General features: G+C 40.3%; 1 protein-coding gene across 2 annotated transcripts in view; it reads left to right on the top strand.

Annotated features, from left to right (window-relative positions):
* The window catches only part of LOC133583227 (metabotropic glutamate receptor 4-like), a 476,432-nt gene that overhangs the window by 34,187 nt on the left and 422,245 nt on the right, over positions 1-20,000 (top strand). For both annotated transcript variants that reach the window (XM_061937371.1, XM_061937363.1), the window contains exon 2: positions 15,603-16,459. In XM_061937371.1, the coding sequence (XP_061793355.1) occupies positions 15,953-16,459 (507 nt within the window). In that variant the 5' untranslated portion in view covers positions 15,603-15,952. The remainder of the gene's footprint in view (positions 1-15,602; positions 16,460-20,000) is intronic.

Here is a 20,000-nt window from a genome sequence, read left to right as displayed (position 1 = left end):
CAGTTGTGTCTGTGTTTTCTTCCTAGTGGGCGCTAGAGCGCAATTTTGAGTTTCGAGGTTGTTGTTTTTTATTAGATCGCAATTTTTGCCAGTCCTGATGTGTGTGTCCAGTTTGGTGAGTTTTAAAGCATGTTAAGGGGGTCAAATTACAGCTCAAAGAGGCAAAAGTTACTATTTTTTTGTTTTGAAGGGGGAATTGCCAGCTTCCTGTTGATTTTTGCTGAAAGATGTCAGTGTATGAAATCTAGGTCTAAGTGGGACCTACATAGAGGTTTGTGTTTCATGTCTCTACAACATTCCTACCGGAAGTTACAAGCAGTTTTGTTTGTGTTTTCTTCCTAGGGGGCGCTAGAGCGCAATTTTGAGTTTTAGGGTTTGGTTCTTTTTTTATTAGATGGCAATTTCCGCCAGTCCTGATGTGTGTGTCAAATATGGTGAGTTTTGAAGCATGTTAAGGGGGTCAAATTACAACTCAAAGAGGCAAAAGTAACTGTTTTTACAACATTTTTGTTTTGAAGGGGGAATTGACAACTTCCTGTTGATTTTTGCTGAAAGATGTTAGTGTATGAAATCTAGGTCTAAGTGAGACCTACATAGAGTTTTCATGTCTCTATAACATTCCTACCGGAAGTTACAAGCAGTTTTGTTTGTGTTTTCTTCCTAGGGGGCGCTAGAGCGCAATTTTGAGTTTTGGGGTTGTTTTTTTTTTATTAGATCGCAATTTTTGCCAGTCCTGATGTGTGTGTCCAGTTTGGTGAGTTTTGAAGCATGTTAAGGGGGTCAAATTACAGCTCAAAGAGGCATAAGTTACTAAATTTTTGTTTTGAAGGGGGAATTGCCAACTTCCTGTTGATTTTTGCTGAAAGATGTCAGTGTATGAAATCTAGGTCTAAGTGAGACCTACTGAGAGGTTTGTGTTTCATGTCTCTACGACATTCCTACCGGAAGTTACAGGCAGTTGTGTTTGTGTTTTCTTCCTAGGGGGCGCTAGAGCGCAATTTTGAGTTTTTTTTATTTTTATTTTTTATTAGATGGCAATTTTCGCCAGTCCTGATGTGTGTGTCAAATATGGTGAGTTTTGAAGCATGTTAAGGGGGTCAAATTACAGCTCAAAGAGGCGGCCGGTATAATAATAATAATAAAACGTTACAATTACAATAGGGTCCTCTGTCCCAAAGGGACATTGCGGTCCCTAACTACCGTCCATATGAGGACCGGTGAACAAGTTAGTGTGTGTGTGTGTGTGTGTGTGTGTGTGTTCTTGTATTTCTACCCTTCTTGAGACATCAAGAAGGAAAAGTACCTTCCATATGAGGACCGGTGAACAAGTTAGTGTGTGTGTGTTCTTGTATTTCTACCCTTCTTGGGACAACAAGGAAAACTATTGTCCATATGAGGACCGGTGAACAAGTTAGGACCAAAATCATGGTCCCAATACAGAAAACCATTGCATCTAATAGAGAGCCAAATACTAGAGTCCGTGAACATTGCTCCAAAGTCAGGATTTTTTGTTGATTTAACGTGCATACAAAAGTAAACATTGACAAGTGCAAAGGCAGCAATATATGATACAACAAGATGGCAGCCAAAGAAGGATTTCCCTATTCATCCCCGAAAAAACCCGCCAGGTGAACAGTTGATTGTATGACTTCCGGTGCTGACGTAAGACTACCCGCGTCCCATATGTGACCATAGGATGAACAAATACACTACGCTACTAAGACTATAGTGGCAATTAACAGTTAGCTTCTACAGCTGGGTTGCCCAAAGTGTGGCACAGGGGCCATCTGTGGTCCCGACTCCTTTTGTCATCGGCCTTAAGCACGTTACAAAAAACAAAAAATAGAGATCTCATTTGCACCCCTGGTGGTGATATCTATCAAAATGAGGGTGGTCCCAAAAAGGAGGGATTTTTCTCATTGACTGTGTGTTGCTTTTAAAAGTGCCCTCCCTCTGGTCAACATATGAAATAACAAGTGTGTGTAAGGAACGTAAATGCGCCTCCTTTTGTCCACAATTATTAAAAAGAATACAATAAATATGTATATAGAGACATACTGTAATAACTTGAAGTAAATAGTGAAGATTATAAACCAATTACAAACAAAAAAATTCACAAAAAAAATTATTAACTAAAAGCTTACCTTTTTTTATATGTGCATAGTATGCATATATTATTAATGTTGTAAATACACTTCTTTTATATGGAGAAAGGCTGGTCTTAAAGAGGTGGGCATTTTTCTCAGGTCTCAAGAAGGTAACAAATACAAGAGCGCGTGTGTGCGCGTGTGTGTGTGTGTGTGTGTGTGTGTGTGTGTGTGTGTGTGTTCCTGAGCCCATGTGGTGATATCCTTTACACACTGATGTCGCTTGTTAATGCAGTACAGCCTGAGGGATCGAAGGTCACGGGCTTAGCTGCTTACGTGCAGTGATTTCTCCAGATTCTCTGAACCCTTTGATGATATTACGGAGCGTATATGGTGAAATCCCTAAATTCCTTGCAATAGCTGGTTGAAAATGTTTTTTTCTTAAACTGTTCAATAATTTGCTCAGGCATTTGTTGACAAAGTGGTGACCCTCGCCCCATCCTTGTTTGTGAATGACTGAGCATTTCATGGAATCTACTTTTATACCCAATCATGGCACCCACCTGTTCCCAATGAGCCTGTTCACCTGTGGGATGTTCCAAATAAGTGTTTCATGAGCATTCCTCAACTTTATCAGTATTTATTGCCACCTTTCCCAACTTCTTTGTCACGTGTTGCTGGCATCAAATTCTAAAGTTAATGATTATTTGCAAAAAAAAAAAAGTTTATCAGTTTGAACATCAAATATGTTGTCTTTGTAGCATATTCAACTGAATATGGGTTGAAAATGATTTACAAATCATTGTATTCCGTTTATATTTACATCTAACACAATTTCCCAACTCATATGGAAACGGGGTTTGTAACAATGTCTTAAGAAGGGTAGAAATACAAGAACACACACACACACACACACACACACACACACACACACACACACACAAAACTACCTCTTCCTAGAAAATAATAAGGTAACAGTCCCCATAGGAACAATCTCCCAAAGACGGGAAGTCTGCAAAGATGTTCCAGCCTTGACTGGGCAAGCGTGTGAGATTCATTGAGTGCAGACGTCAGCTGACAAGGTCCCGTCAACACTCAACTTGTTTTTCACAAGTGATTCACTCCAAGTGCCTTTAAAACTGCCGCCCAGCCCGTAAAGTCTGATCAAACTCAGCCTGGTGGTCCTGGTCCAGAAAGCACTCCTGTGGAACCTGGACAACACACTCTGGACCAGCCAGAACTGCCATGTGGCCCTCAGTGGAAACATGCCTGATTTAATGATATCATCCTTGGTGTCGACACCACCAATGTATGGATCGGTTGTGACACTGCTGACACAACAACAGTTGTTGTATTATATTCCACTGAGGGCCACAGACTGACTAATCAAAGGATGCGGGGGCCATTTTGCAGTTTTCACCCTCAAAGCCATGGATCTTTTTCAAAGAAAATGCAATTTCTGAACGGAAATGCTAACAGTTAGCACGCTGGCCAGTAACAAAAAATATGAGCAAAAGGGACTGAAAAGCTTGTATGCTAACAGTACAATGCTAACAGTTAGCACTGGTGAAATTCCAAAATATGTGACACTGACGTGTACACATGCTAAGTTAGTTAAAAAAGCTAACAAGCTTATTTATGTTAGCATGCTAAAATGCGTCAAGCACCAAAATAAATGACTATAAAGGCGTGTACCTGAACATGTGGTTTTAAGAAGCTAGCATGCTAACTTTAGCATGCATTAATTACCAAAGTACAACTGTCTGCTAATAGAATTAGCTAAAACAAAAAAAAAAGCTACCATGCTAACGGGTATTATTCAGCATGTAACGGAATATTTGACGCTGAGGTTTGTACCTGCGAAATTACCAATGAAGCTTGCATGCTAATCACAGAATGCTAACGATTGTGCCCCAGACCGTAAAAAAAAAAAAAATAGCTACGGGCCGCAAATGGCCCCTGGGCCGCACTTTGGACACCCTTTCTCTAGACTCTGATTAATCTACTTGTTCATTTCCTGGTAATAGCTGATTACTTTCTGCTGTAACATGCTTCTTATTTCTTGGTGTTGTTTAAAGCTAGCTTAGCTGTTAGCTTAGCTGTTGACATGGCTGCTTCTGATTTGTTCTTGGTTAAAAAAAAAAATATTTTCAAGCTAAAAAATGATTTTCTAGGCAAAATTCGATTTTCAAGGAAAAAAATGATTTTCAAGGTAAAAAAATTATTTTCAAGGTAAAGGTTGATTTTCAAGGTAAATAATGATTTTCAAGGTAAAATTTGATTTTCAAGGTAAACGTTGATTTTCAAGGTAAAATTTGATTTTCAAGACAAAATTTGATTTTCAAGGTAAAAAATTATTTTCAAGGTAAAAGTTGATTTTCAAGGTAAAAAAATATTTTTAAGGTAAAATTCGATTTTCAAGGTAAAATTCGATTTTCAAGGTAAACGTTGATTTTCAAGGCAAAAGCTGATTTTCAAGGTAAAAAATTATTTTCAAGGCAAAATTCGATTTTCAAGGTAAAAAAATATTTTCAAGGCAAAATTCGATTTTCAAGGTAAAAAAATATTTTCAAGGCAAAATTCGATTTTCAAGGTAAAATTTGATTTTCAAGGTAAAAAAATATTTTCAAGGCAAAATTTGATTTTCAAGGTAAACTATTATTTTCAAGGTAAAAGTTGATTTTCAAGGTAAAAGTTGATTTTCAAGGCAAAAACCGATTTTCAAGGTAAAAATGATTTTCAAGGCAAAATTCGATTTTCAAGGTAAAAAAGGATTTTTAAGGTAAAAGTTGATTTTCAAGGTAAAAAATTATTTTCAAGGTAAAATTTAATTTTCAAGGTAAAAACCGATTTTCAAGGTAAAAAATTATTTTCAAGGTAAAATTTGATTTTCAAGGCAAAATTTGATTTTCAAGGCAAAAACCGATTTTCAAGGCAAAAAATGATTTTCAAGGTAAAAAATGATTTTCAAGGCAAAATCCGATTTTCAAGGCAAAATTCGATTTTCAAGGTAAAAAAGGATTTTTAAGGTAAAAGTTGTTTTTCAAAGAAAAAAATGATTTTCAAGGCAAAAACCGATTTTTAAGGTAAAAAATTATTTTCAAGGTAAAATTTGATTTTCAAGGTAAAAAATGATTTTCAAGGTAAAAATGATTTTCAAGATAAAATTTGATTTTCAAGGTAAAAGTTGATTTTCAAGGTAAAAAATTATTTTCAAGGTAAAAAATTATTTTCAAGGTAAAAACTAAATGTCAAGGTAAAAGTTGATTTTCAAGGCAAAAATAGATTTTCAAGGTTAAAAATGATTCTTAAGATGCTAAAAAAATTAGTTTTTTTTGCCATAACAGTGATTAGGGGAGCGGCTCCACACTGTGTATGGAGACACATAATTAGCTGCTAGCCACTCGTCAGCAGGGGACTACAAATAGGTTCAGTGTCAGCTTTAAAAGGCATTCATTGACATTGGCTGTCACTTTTTTTTTTTTTTTTCCAAATGGCACCTGAGACACACTCGGGATATGTTGATGTGCTTCCACTAGGATATATTTACATTTCTGGAGGTGGTTTCTGACACACACACACACACACACACACACACACACACACACACACACACACACACACACACACACACACACACACACACACACACACACACACAGAATAAATCACACCAGCCGCCCTTCTGTCAAAAAAGAAAAAAGAAAAAGAAGAAGGAGCCATTTTAATCAAGCACCTTTCAGAGTAGTGTTCACGCTGACACACTCATTAGCATATTCCATATCATCATCATCGTCATGCCGTATCCTCTTAGACCTGCACTGGTGGACTTCAGAGATCTGACTGTTTACATTGCAAGTACAATGTGTTCTTTATCAGACTCCACCGACCTCAATCGGATTCAGGACTACTCCCGGGTGTGGTCTGAATCTGATTCCAAAAATATCGGATTTGGTCACTTTGGATTTGGGTTGTACAGTATACCGGTACTAGTATAGTACCACGATAATAATGAATCATATTCGGTACTATACCACCTCTAAAAAGTACCCCCCTTTTTTTTTAACGGGCATGACGGCGGGTCGTCAGGTTGTGACATTATTGGTTTTACGAGCGAAGGAGCATGTTCGGCAGCGCACACACAAAGAGTACTTACAAGCAGACACAGTGTGTAGACAGAAAAGGGAGAATGGACGCATTTTGGTGTAAAAAGTAAAGATAAAGGTGAAGTTATAACACTGAAACACCCTCAGGAAGAGCTGCTTTAAGACATGGCTAGTTGGCTAGTGGCTAACATCCATCCACAGTGTTTTAGCTACTTCTAAATCACTAATCCTGGCCTCCATGGCGACAAATAAAGTAGGTTTCTTACAAGTAGCATTATCACTGGAGGACGAGGAATAGCTAAACATGCTTCACTACACACCGTAGGAGGATACAATAGCTCACCGGCGTCACAATGTAAACAAATGCCATGGGTGGATCGACACCCGACATCCACTGTAATGATACCAAGTACAAGAGCGTATCTAGTAGATACTACTATGATTTTATCGATATTTTTTATCGTCACTAAATCATTTTTCCTTTTTATAAAGTCAGTAAATATGTCCCTGGACATATGAGGACTTTGAATGTGACCAATGTATGATCCTGTAACTACTTGGTATCGGATCGATACCGAAATGTGTGGTATCATCCAAAACTAATGTCAAGTATCAAAGAAGAGAAGAATAAGTGATTATTACATTTTAACAGAAGTGTAGATAGAACATGTTAAAACAAAAACAGCGCGACACCTACCCTTTATATCAGTATTTCTTCATCAGTATTGGTGTATTAGGTTTTATATTTTATTGTATGATCTTATAACTACTTGGTATCGGATCGATACCTAAATGTGTGGTATCATCCAAAACTAATGTAAAGTGTCAAAGAAGAGAAGAATAAGTGATTATTACATTTGAACAGAAGTGTAGATAGAACATGTTAAAAGAGAAAATAAGCAGATTTTATCAGTAAATGAACAAGTAGATTAATAATCCATTTTTTACAGTTTGTCCCTCATAATGTGTACATAATAATAGGTGTATAAATGACACAATATGTTACTGCATACGTCAGCAGACTAATTAGGAGTCTTTGTTTGTTTACTTACTACTAAAAGACAAGTTCACTATTTTTTTTAAGGACTAAATGACAATAATAAACATATGTTTCATGTACACTAACATTTGTTGTTAAAATAAAGACAATAATGACATTTTTTGTGGTCCCCTTTATTTAGAAAAGTATCAAAATACATGTTGGTACCGGTTCCAAAATATTGGTATGGGGCACAACCCTAGTGTGAACAAGGCCTTAATGTGTTCTTTAATGTTTCCTTCTAGTTTTCATGTGCTTTTACCTGATTTTTTTGCAGACTTTCTGTCACCGCGACCACACCATTTGCCCATTGTGGGATAAATACGGTTCCTTATTAACATCTCCGCCTGCTTCCTGTCGCCCGCCAGGCTTCCACACGACCGCGTCTGTTAGACTCGCGTACAAAGTCTCTGACATGACGTATCAAGTCTATTATATGACGGTAATTGATTTTGCCAGCGGTGAGCAGACTTTGCAAAGTAATGTTAAAACGGTTGCGTTGGTGCAGAAATCACAAGCTGTGCTCAAACCCAATTTCTTTCCCCGGCTTGAATGGAACCCGATGGTTTCCTTTGTAGATCTGTGGCACATAAGACCCTTTTAGCCCAGGTTGCTGTTTTTTCTGTCTCGCCTTCAGAATAAGAGCGGGAACAAAGACATAGGAAGTTGTCAGCAGATGCAATTTAGGCTTCTATCACACTTGTGGTTTGGTGCTCTGGTCTGGAACCAAAATGTAAATAGACTGCAGTTGGAATAGTGAATCAGGGTCAAGTCTAACACAAACAAATCAATCAATCAATCAATGTTAAATTATATAGCCCTAAATCACAAGTGTCTCAAAAAAGTCGCCTCTGTTTTGAGTCCGGATGCAATAGACGTCGAGTGGTTCTGACATAATTATGTGATAGTCCAGTCCATAGTGGGTCTAACATAATAGTGAGAGAGTCCAGTCCATAGTGGATCTGGGATAAGGGACTTCCTAACGGACCGACCCCAGAATGTGAGACTTGGCCCGCACCTCTCATCCTCCCGCACGCTGAGCATCGGCTCCCCACAGGGCTGTGTGCTGAGCCCCCTCCTCTACTGCCTTTACACCCATGACTGCAGTCCGGCCCACAGTGACAACCTTACCGTCAAGTTCGCCGACGATACCACAGTGGTCGGGCTCATCTCCAGGGGTGACGAGGCTGCCTACAGAGAGGAGGTCCTGAAGCTGACGGCCTGGTCTTCGGAGAACAACCTCGCTCTCAACACCAGCAAGACCAGAGAGATCATCGTCGACTTCAGGAGGAGCAGCACCGACCCTGCCCCCCTCTACATCAACGGCGAGCGTGTAGAGAGGGTCCACACCTTCAGGTACCTTGGAGTCCACATCTCTAATGACTTCTCCTGGACAGTCAACACCACATCAATCATCAAGAAGGCTCAGCAGCGGCTACACTTCCTTAGAGTCCTCGGGAAGTACAACCTGAAGCCTGACCTGCTGCTGACCTTCTACCGCTCGTCCATCGAGAGCCTGCTGACCTACTGTATTACGGTATGGTACGGCAGCTGCACTGCAGCAGACAGGGAGAGGCTGCAAAGAGTGGTCAAGACGGCTCAGAAGATCATCGGCCGCCCTCTCCCCTCTCTGACGGACATCTACACCTCCCGCTGCCTCAACAGAGCCAGTGCCATCATCAAGGACAGCACCCACCCTGGCTCTGACCTGTTCCACCTGCTGCCCTCTGGGAAGCGCTACAGGTGCATTAAAACCAAAACAAAAAGAACAGCTTCTTCCCCAGGGCCATAACCATCCTGAACGGACTGCCCCAATGTCCCTCATAACTGCCTTCTCTTCGGTGCAATAACCCATTCCACCAACCACCCTGTTTTTGTTTTGTTTTTTCATGTATATATTCATTTCACACCATATTCATTGCACTTCTACATTTTTTATATTTCTATATATTTGCACATTGTTTTTCTAGCATGCACACATCGCACTGTATGGAATGGCCTCAATCTCGTTACCTTGCGTAATGACAATAAAGCTGATTCTGATTCTGATTCTGATCTAACATAATAGTGAGAGAGTCCAGTCCGTAGTAAATCTAACATAATAGTGAGAGTACAGTCCATAGTGGATCTAACATAATAGTGTGAGAGTCCAGTCCATAGTGGATCTAACATAATAGTGAGAGTCCAGTCCATAGTGGATCTAACATAATAGTGAGAGTCCAGTCCATAGTGGATCTAACATAATAGTGTGAGAGTCCAGTCCATAGTGGATCTAACATAATAGTGTGAGAGTCCAGTCCATAGTGGATCTAACATAATAGTGAGAGTCCAGTCCATAGTGGATCTAACATAATAGTGTGAGAGTCCAGTCCATAGTGGATCTAACATAATAGTGAGAGTCCAGTCCATAGTGGATCTAACATAATAGTGTGAGAGTCCAGTCCATAGTGGATCTAACATAATAGTGTGAGAGTCCAGTCCATAGTGGATCTAACATAATAGTGAGAGTCCAGTCCATAGTGGATCTAACATAATAGTGAGAGTCTAGTCCATAGTGGATCTAACATAATAGTGTGAGAGTCCAGTCCATAGTGGATCTAACATAATAGTGAGAATCCAGTCCATAGTGGATCTAACATAATAGTGTGAGAGTCCAGTCCATAGTGGATCTAACATAATAGTGTGAGAGTCCAGTCCATAGTGGATCTAACATAATATTGTGAGAGTCCAGTCCATAGTGGATCTAACATGATATTGTGAGAGTCCAGTCCATAGTGGATCTAACATAATAGTGAGAGTCCAGTCCATAGTGGATCTAACATAATAGTGAGAGTCCAGTCCATAGTGGATCTAACATAATAGTGTGAGAGTCCAGTTCATAGTGGATCTAACATAATAGTGTGAGAGTCCAGTCCATAGTGGATCTAACATAATAGTGTGAGAGTCCAGTCCATAGTGGATCTAACATGATATTGTGAGAGTCCAGTCCATAGTGGATCTAACATAATAGTGTGATAGTCCAGTCCATAGTGGATCTAACATAATAGTGTGAGTCCAGCCCATAGTGGATCTAACATAATAGTGAGAGTCCAGTCCATAGTGGATCTAACATGATATTGTGAGAGTCCAGTCCATAGTGGATCTAACATAATAGTGAGAGTCCAGTCCATAGTGGATCTAACATAATATTGTGAGAGTCCAGTGCATAGTGGATCTAACATAATATTGTGAGAGTCCAGTCCATAGTGGATCTAACATAATAGTGAGAGTCCAGTCCATAGTGGATCTAACATAATAGTGTGAGAGTCCAGTCCATAGTAGATCTAACATAATAGTGAGAGTCCAGTCCATAGTGGATCTAACATAATAGTGAGAGTCCAGTCCATAGTGGATCTAACATAATAGTGTGAGAGTCCAGTCCATAGTGGATCTAACATAATATTGTGAGAGTCCAGTCCATAGTGGATCTAACATAATAGTGAGAGTCCAGTCCATAGTGGATCTAACATAATAGTCTGAGAGTCCAGTCCATAGTGGATCTAACATAATAGTGTGAGAGTCCAGTCCACAGTGGATCTAACATAATAGTGTGAGAGTCCAGTCCATAGTGGATCTAACATAATATTGTGAGAGTCCAGTCCATAGTGGATCTAACATAATAGTGAGAGTCCAGTCCATAGTGGATCTAACCTAATAGTGTGAGAGTCCAGTCCATAGTGGATCTAACATAATAGTGAGAGTCCAGTCCATAGTGGATCTAACATAATAGTGTGAGAGTCCAGTCCATAGTGGATCTAACATAATAGTGAAAGTCCAGTCCATAGTGGATCTAACCTAATAGTGTGAGAGTCCAGTCCATAGTGGATCTAACATAATAGTGAGAGTCCAGTCCATAGTGGATCTAACATAATAGTGAGAGTCCAGTCCATAGTGGATCTAACATAATGGTGTGAGAGTCCAGTCCATAGTGGATCTAACATAATAGTGTGAGAGTCCAGTCCATAGTGGATCTAACATAATAGTGTGAGAGTCCAGTCCATAGTGGATCTAACATAATATTGTGAGAGTCCAGTCCATAGTGGATCTAACATAATATTGTGAGAGTCCAGTCCATAGTGGATCTAACATAATATTGTGAGAGTCCAGTCCATGGACTGGACTCTCACAATATTATGCTAGAGCCACTCGACGTCCATCGCACCACTTTTATTAGTAGATTTTACAGTTCAGTACATATTGACCACTAAATGGTAACACCCAAATACGTTTTTCAACTTGTTTAAGTCGGGGTCCACGCTTTGCCAAACAAAAAAGTTGCTTTATTACAAGCGAGCATCATTATACAGGTCTGTAGTACCTGGAGGAGGTCAAGTCCAAAATGAGGCACTCCTAACTTGGACGAGCCAAACCACAGTCTTATATTCCTTCTTTCTTTGTCTGGGTGTGTGCTAATTCAGGAGAGTACAACCTGACCATGTAAGGAGATGTTTGTGTGTAAGTTACTGGGAAGACAACAGATGTGTACCATGACTTGTCGGTTGACGTTTAGGACCAACACGGAGTCTCTCCTCCAGGATAGAGCTATCACTTTTGCATTCCTAAGTCTGACTGTATTGCCTCTTCTCGTGAGAGAATTAACCTAGTCCACATGCAAATGTCCAACTAAGGCTCAACCATTATTTACTTAAACCTGGTGGTTCGCTTTCTCCAAGTTGGATATAAACATTCACCATATGTAGAACATGATATGAGTTAAATAATTCATTTCAGAAGCATTTCAAAACGGGTTTTCCTTATTTAGCTGCTGACATATTCCAGTTGTATTATTCGGTTAAAACTGTAATCTACTTGCTAATTTACTGTTTACTTTCTGCTCTGACATGTTCTATTGACACGTCTGTCAAATGTAATAAGCACTTATTCTCATGTTTTAATATTTATTAAATCGGGTATGGATCCAACACCACGTAGTCTCAGGGTCATACGTCCGTCATACCAAGGTTCATGCTCAACATTTTCAGGTGTCTTTATGTTGGGTTTTGTTAGTGTTTTCTGGTGTTTTGTGTTCCTGTCCCTGTGCTTTTATTTTGGCGACTCTTTCAGTTTTTGGTGTTTTCCCCTGGCTGCTTCACTTCCATCCCAGAGCGTTTCCCCTCACCTGTTTTCTGTTTGCAATCAATACTAGTCAAGTTGATCCTTTTTCTCTACCTTGGTTGATGATGATGTTAGCATTTCACTAGACTACTAAGTCTAATACGCACTACTTTGTGGACGTCGTCTGCTCCACATTTCCCGTGAGTGCTTTGCTGGGTTTCAGCAGTTTTATTTTGTTTTGTTTTCGTCATAGTCTGTCCGGGCAGAGCACTTTTTGTCCATTTATCAATAAATACCCCTTTTTACCTCACGCTCCTACCTTGTTCATCTGCATCCTCAACATGACAACAACCTCCGGCGTCTCCCGTGACGCACCGTTTGTCAACGCTTGACATCAGGATGATTAAATGATTACATTTTTGACCACAAAAACACAGTTACATAATCTATTAGTTGTATTATATCATTTCCTTTTTCTCTTTTATTACACACAAAATGTATAATTGTGTAAAATCACTAAACAAATACTCTTAATTCCTGAGTTTGTGAACAAAAACAAAAAAGACCAAAAAATATTTTATGATTATAAAAAACTGTGGCATCGACTGTATACCAATACTATACTTGGTATCATTACTGTCAATATTTTTATCGTTCCGCCCACCTTTTTACTGAGGGCCATTCCACAATAATGGCCGCCACATGTAACAATGAACATTCACGAAGATAAATACACAATGTGCAGAGGCGACTGTTTTTGATTATTATATTATTTTACAGATTGAGGGATAATTAAGCGTTTCTTATTATTATTCTTCCGCAACTTTGCGCTGTAATTTGACCCCCTTAACATGCCTCAAATCTCACCAAATTTGACACACACATCAATAAACGCAAACAAAACTCTTTAGTAAAGAAACCAAACCCCAAAACTCAAAATTGCGCTCTAGCGCCCCCTAGGAAGAAAACTGCCTCTAACTCCCAGTATGAATGTCGTATAGACATGAAACAAAAACTTCTATGTAGGTCTCATTTAGACCTACATTTCATTTATTAATTTCCTTGGGCAAAAATCAACAGGAAGTTGGCAATTCCCCCTTCAAGACAAAAATGTACTAAAAACAGTCACTTTTGCCTCTTTGAGCTGTAATTTGACCCCCTTAACATGTTTCAAAACTCATCAAACTGAACACACACATCAGGACTGGCAACAATTGCGATCTAATAAAAAACCTAACCCCAAATCTCAAAATTGCGCTCTAGCGCAATTTTGGAATAAAACGCAGAAAAAACTGCTCCTCGGAAGAAAAAAATGACAAAAATGCCTGTAACTCCCACTGGGAAGGTCGGAAAGACATGAAACAAAAACGTCTATGTAGGTCTCACTTAGACCTACATTTCATAGATTGACAACCCTCAGCAAAAATCAACAGAAAGTTTGCAATTCCCCCTTCAAAACACATTTTTTTGTAAAAACCGGTCACCTGTCTTCAAACATTATCTCCTCTGAGCACGTTTGTTGTTTCGGTTTCAAACTGACACAGGAGAGAGATTGAACCCTTCTGATTAAAAGTATGGAACAGAGTTTTGATTACTGCTCCGGTTTTGATTTTATGAGCCTTCAAAGAACCGCTACGCTGATGCTGCTGCACTGCTGTTTTCTCAAGATGGCTGCTTAAAAGCAGGAAGCACCAGCGTGAGCACACAATGCAGACAAGGTAGGTACACTAGACAAAAGTATTGGGACACTTAGGACTACCACTGAACAAATGTATTGGGACACTTCGGACTAAAACTTGACAAAAGTATTGGGACACTTTGGACTACCACTGGACAAAAGTATTGGAACACTTAGGACTAAAACTGGACAAAAGTATTGGGACACTTAGGATGAAAACTGGACAAAAGTATTGGGACACTTGGGACTAAAACATGTCAAAAGTATTGGGACACTTAGGACGAAAACTGGACAAAAGTATTGGGACACTTAGGATGAAAACTGGACAAAAGTATTGGGACAATTAGGACGAAAACTGGACAAAAGTATTGGGACACTTGGGACTAGAACTTGACAAGAGTATTGGGACGCTTACGACGAAAACTGGACAAAAGTATTGAGACACTTGGGACTAAAACTTGACAAAAGTATTGGGACACTTAGGACTACCACTGAACACAAGTACTGGGACACTTACACTGGACAAAAGTATTGGGACACTTAGGACTAAAACTGGACAAAAGTATTGGGACACTTAGGACTACAACTGGACAAAAGTATTGGGACACTTAGGACTAGCACCAGCCAAATATGCGGGCCCGACCAACGCTGCTTGCAGCGTTAATTTGCTTTGAAATTGTAAGTCAAGTGTGTAAGTGGAGTGTTTATTTTGGATAATGCTGGGAACATCAGATAATATAAAAATGTAGAACACATACAATGGCTTGTGTAACATGTATTTGTCCTAATTAAAAGAACATATACATTTAGCCAGAAAGTGCTTTTTGATGTCCAGCCTTTCGCAGGCCACACAAATGAAAGGTGGACCACTTTAAAAAGAAGTGGATGGCTAGATTGAGACGAGGTGGCTGACCATTTAAAATGGCATGACGGGCCACATGCAGCCCTTTGAGACACTTGTGATTTAGGGCTATATAAATAAACATTGATTGATTGATTGATTATGGAGTGTGCCACATTGAAATTATGCGATGGGCCGCACAAAAAATGGTGTAGAGGGAGGAGAAAGTTGCTTTTATACAAGAGAGCGTCATTAAACAGGTCTGCAGTACCTGGAGGAATTGCGGTCCAAAAAATGGAGGACTCCTTTCTGTCTGTCTGTGTGTGCTATGTCAGGACAGCACATCCTGACCATAAAAGGAGATATTTGTGTGTAAGTGTCTGGAAAACAACTGCTTTAAGTCATGACTCAAATGTTGCCGTTGAGCTAGACTGGTAGTCTTTTCTCAAGGATAGGGCTATCACTTTTGCATTCCAAAGTCCCACTTAGGGCCTCTTTTCCTACGAGAAGTGATCCAATCCACCTGTGAATATCAAACTAAGGGGCCTTATCTATTTATGGGCTCAAACTGAAATACCACTATTTAATTAAACCTGGTGGTTTGCTTTAAACGTTCAGCATATGCAGAACATAATGTGAGTTAATTAGTTCACTTCAATCAGAACATAAGAAAAACAGAAGTCTTGAAAAAGTCCGGCCAACACAAATCCTTCCCTCTGTTCTCTGCTCTCAAACTCTCCTTCTTTTCATCTTGCAGGAGTTCACCGTCGGGCTGCCGGACGTGAGCGCACCCCGGGGCTCTGACATATACCAGATCCCCGGCCGCGGGGGACGGCCGAGATTAAAACCCGTGATTGCGGCGGCGAGTGGACGAAAGGAATCGAAGGCAGAGGAAAAACACCGCTTATCTTTCACCTTTGTTCTTGGCCCCATGGAAGATCTGCGCAGGTTGAAAAAAGCCAGACGTTGGTGGAGATGATGGAGTGAGGGAGGAAGTGGAGACATGAGAGGACGCCGTTCCTGCGCCAGCTGCTTGGAGAGCAATTAACCCCGCGGGCAGCGTCAGCCGAGGACCGGCTTCTATATTGTGACGGGTTTGGCGCCATCATGTTTCAGAGCTCGCCTCGCAGGGCTCTTCTCCTGCTGCTGCTCCTCCACGGCTCCCTCCAGGCCTCTCAGGCCGCCAAAGCCAAAGGTCCGGGCCACACGCACCTCAACTCCATCCGCATCGACGGCGACATATCCCTGGGCGGACTCTTCCCGGTGCACGCCAGGGGCCACGACGGCAAGCCCTGCGGCGAGCTGAAGAAGGAGAAGGGCATCCACCGCCTGGAGGCCATGCTCTTCGCCCTGGACCGCATCAACAACGACAACAACCTGCTGCCCAACATCACGCTGGGGGCCCGGATCCTGGACACTTGCTCCCGGGACACTCACGCCCTGGAGCAGTCGCTCACGTTCGTGCAGGCGCTGATCGAGAAGGACGGCACCGACGTCAAGTGTCTGGGCGGCGGGGCGCCCATCATCACCAAACCGGAGCGGGTGGTGGGGGTGATCGGAGCCTCTTCCAGCTCCGTGTCCATCATGGTGGCAAACATACTCCGGCTGTTCAAGGTAAGGGCGAACAAACCTTTCCTTCCAATGTCGCTGATATTTGGTGTGTCCTACGAACTTCTGACAATGATGTGGATCCTTGTAAAACAGGATTACTTTGTATCTTTGGTAAATGGGTTATACCCAGGGACGTGCAGTCAGGGGAGGCAGGTGAGGCGGGGCCTCACGTGTCATTCTGGAAAGAAAAAAAATGTAAAAAGAAAAAAATTTATTAAATTGTTATGTATCCAGTGATTATACTATAAAGTTATTTTCCATTTAACTTCACCAGTTTTAGATTATTCTTTATTCAAAATCGCTGAATTTTCACATTTGCCATTCAAATACTGAGAAGAGACCTGCGGTGAGGCACCAGCCAGTTGAGCCTCACCATGGATTGCGCAATGACTGGGCTAACTGCTGGCCTGCTGTGCAGTGAGACCGTATTGCTATATGAATTATATTATACATTTCCATAGTTTAGTTAGCTGAGGTATATAATGTACAGTGTATTTTGTCAACAACTGTATGTGTGTAACGTATTTCTTGTGCTGAGCAATCATAAAACGGCTGCGAAGACGCACTGTGTGAGGCTCGCAATAATCCCGCCTCCCAGGGAGCATTTCTGCGACTACTCGGCTGCAGAAGAAGTGACAACAAGCAGCAACAGTTAGCAGCGATCGTTTATTTTTTCCTCTCGCCTGGACTTTTAACATGGAGGATTACATATCTAAAATAAAACCGTTTTCTAAACTGGACTTTCAATGGAAGCAGGAGGTAATAATTAAAGGAAGATCTCCATCGAGACAGGGAGACTTTTAAAACTGAACAAAGATAAGGAAAACTTCTATAAACAAGTTATCGATGCTTTTGTTCAGAAGGAGCTGTGCATGGACTTCATTTATAAGTAAAGGTAAGACCATAACGTTTTTTTTTATTAAATGTGCTTTTTTGTGTGCTACAGTTTGTATGTGTAAAGTTAAAGTTAAAGTACCAATGATTGTCACACACACACTAGGTGTGGTGAAATTTGTCCTCTGCATCCCCTTGATCACCCCCTGGGAGGTGAGGGGAGCAGTGGGCAGCAGCGGCGCCACGCCCGGGAATAATTTTTGGTGATTTAACCCCCAATTCCAAGCCTTGATGCTGAGTGCCAAGCAGGGAAGAATGCTGGTATGAGCTTTTAAACATAACCCGTTAACTGCTGCCAATCAAATGGTGAATAAGATACTCTTTAGGGTTCATATGTTTGTAAATCTGACTGTGATGAAGTCAGTGCCTCACCAGCCATCAACCTCACCGCACGTCACTGGTTATACCAGACCCTGGCATTCTGCGGCCCGCGGGCCACATCCGGCCCTTTGTACGTCCCAAGTGTTAAAAATAAAACCATCAAAAGCAAACTGCTTTTGGTATAAAGTTAAGTTAGGTTAAATGAAAGTATTATTATTATTTATCTTACGGTATATCAAAAATAATATTCAATTTAATTGAAATATTGTCGATGTGGCCCTCCAGCAGTGCTCGGGTTGCTCATGCGGCCCCCGGTAAAAATTAATTGCCCACCCCTGGGTTATACCCTACCTTCAAGGTACTCAAAGCGCTTTGACACTATTTCCACATTCACCCATTCACACACACATTCACACACTGATGGCGGGAGCTGCCATGCAAGGTCCCAACCACCACCCATCAAGAGCAAGGCTGAAGTGTCTTGCTCAAGGACACAACGGACGTGACGAGGTTGGTAGAAGGTGGGGACCGAACCAGGAACCCCTCAGATTGCTGGTACGGCCACTCTCCCAACCGCGCCACGCCGTCCCCATGGTGAATAATAATGTTCTCTTCACTGGCTGGACCCGCACGTTGGGAGCGGACTTTTAATCGGACACATGGCTCACATTTTGACTGGACCACGATGGCAGTGCTATCAGTGACGCAGTCAGGGAAGGTAGGTGTTGATAAATAGAAACTCTCGTTTTCTCTCGGATTCCATTCTTTTTGAACAGTTTCTTAAAGGAGAACTGCACTTTTTATTTTAGAATGATCTACTAAACGTTTGTGTGTAATCATTTAAAAACAGGTGCTCTTAAAGGGGAACTGCACTTTTTTTGGAACGTTGTCTATCGTTCACAATCCTTATGAGAACCAAGAAGACAAAAAATATATATATTTTTTTCGCATTCTAACATAAAAATAGTCTCTTTCTAGGTGGCTAGCAATGCAGCTAATGTTAGCAATCAATTCTACCTCTAAATCACTTTAATAATGCATTCAAAAAGCGTCAACAATACTTCATTTACGTTGTGTAACATGTATAATAACAAACTGTAGCAACGTTGTTATTGTAAGAGTGAACACTGAGGAACTATTTTTCTGCTACGGTATTAGCCGTAAAAGCTAACTACGGAAAGAGATAAGCTAGCTTCTACGTCAACATGAAATTTGTTTGAGTTTGGGATAGAACAGCAATCTATACTGAATGGAAAAACATAAACAATCATATTACAGTATCTGTAAAATATTATTTCATGTTTTCTTCGTACACAGCTAGCCAGACAGAGTATGTACTGTAGTTGCAATAATACACGATCATGATCAATATAAAGTGTGACTCACTCGATCAACAGTTGTGCGTTTGGTCCAGCTGGCCAGGGGTGTTTTTTTTCCAGATTATTTGGGTAAGCACTCCATTTATGTTGAAATAGCAAGGCTTCAAATTCCAAATTTTGTAGCTTTGATACACTTCCACCTCACTCTCTTGGCTTCCGTTTGCTGCAACGTCTCACTGTGCATGTGAGTTGGTATTTTTATGTATTTTATGTATTTTTATCTGAGCACCATGTTCTTATGTTTTTATGTGTTATTATGAATTTGCACTAAATTTAGTTTGCTTGCAATTTCGTTGTACAATGACAATAAAGATATGTTCTATTCTATTCTATTTTATCACTTTTCCTTTGTGCTTGCTTGTATAAGCAGCAGTTCATCCTCTGTATATTCAGCTTCAAAAAGTTGTGAATCCTCATTTGTACAAAAATGGTGGTCTTCGTTGTTTGCTACTGATTCTGCCATGATTAGAAGACGGACACATTTGTTGCTAGAAGTCAAAAGTGCATTGCTATGTCAACGGACATAAATGCGGTGAGGAATTAGTTCCGGCATTAATTAAAATGACCAAAATATGGTAAATATTATACCGTATATTATATATTAATACATACATTATTGTTAAATGTACTAATACATAATATATAAATATATATATATATATATATATATATATATATATATATATATATATATATGCTTGTAGTGTGTATATAAAATGTTGATGGAGGGTTTAGAAGTTGTTTTAGAGACTTTGAAGACTACAACGCTGACTTCCATTAGCCGCATCTTCTAAGCGTTTTCAACCATCCATTTTCTACTGCTTGTCCCTTATCTTTAAAATAAAAAACAAACAAAAAAAAAAGACATGTGTTCTTCTCTTAATGAAAAGTGCAGTTCCCCTTTAAGTAAAAGTCTGCAAATTTGAAGTCAATCTTCCAATGCCTAATCC

Source organism: Nerophis lumbriciformis, linkage group LG03, assembly GCF_033978685.3.
Source record: "Nerophis lumbriciformis linkage group LG03, RoL_Nlum_v2.1, whole genome shotgun sequence".
In the NCBI taxonomy this organism is placed as follows: domain Eukaryota; kingdom Metazoa; phylum Chordata; class Actinopteri; order Syngnathiformes; family Syngnathidae; genus Nerophis; species Nerophis lumbriciformis.
Note: the sequence above shows the minus strand (reverse complement) of the source record. Positions and strands in the feature narration are given on the sequence as shown.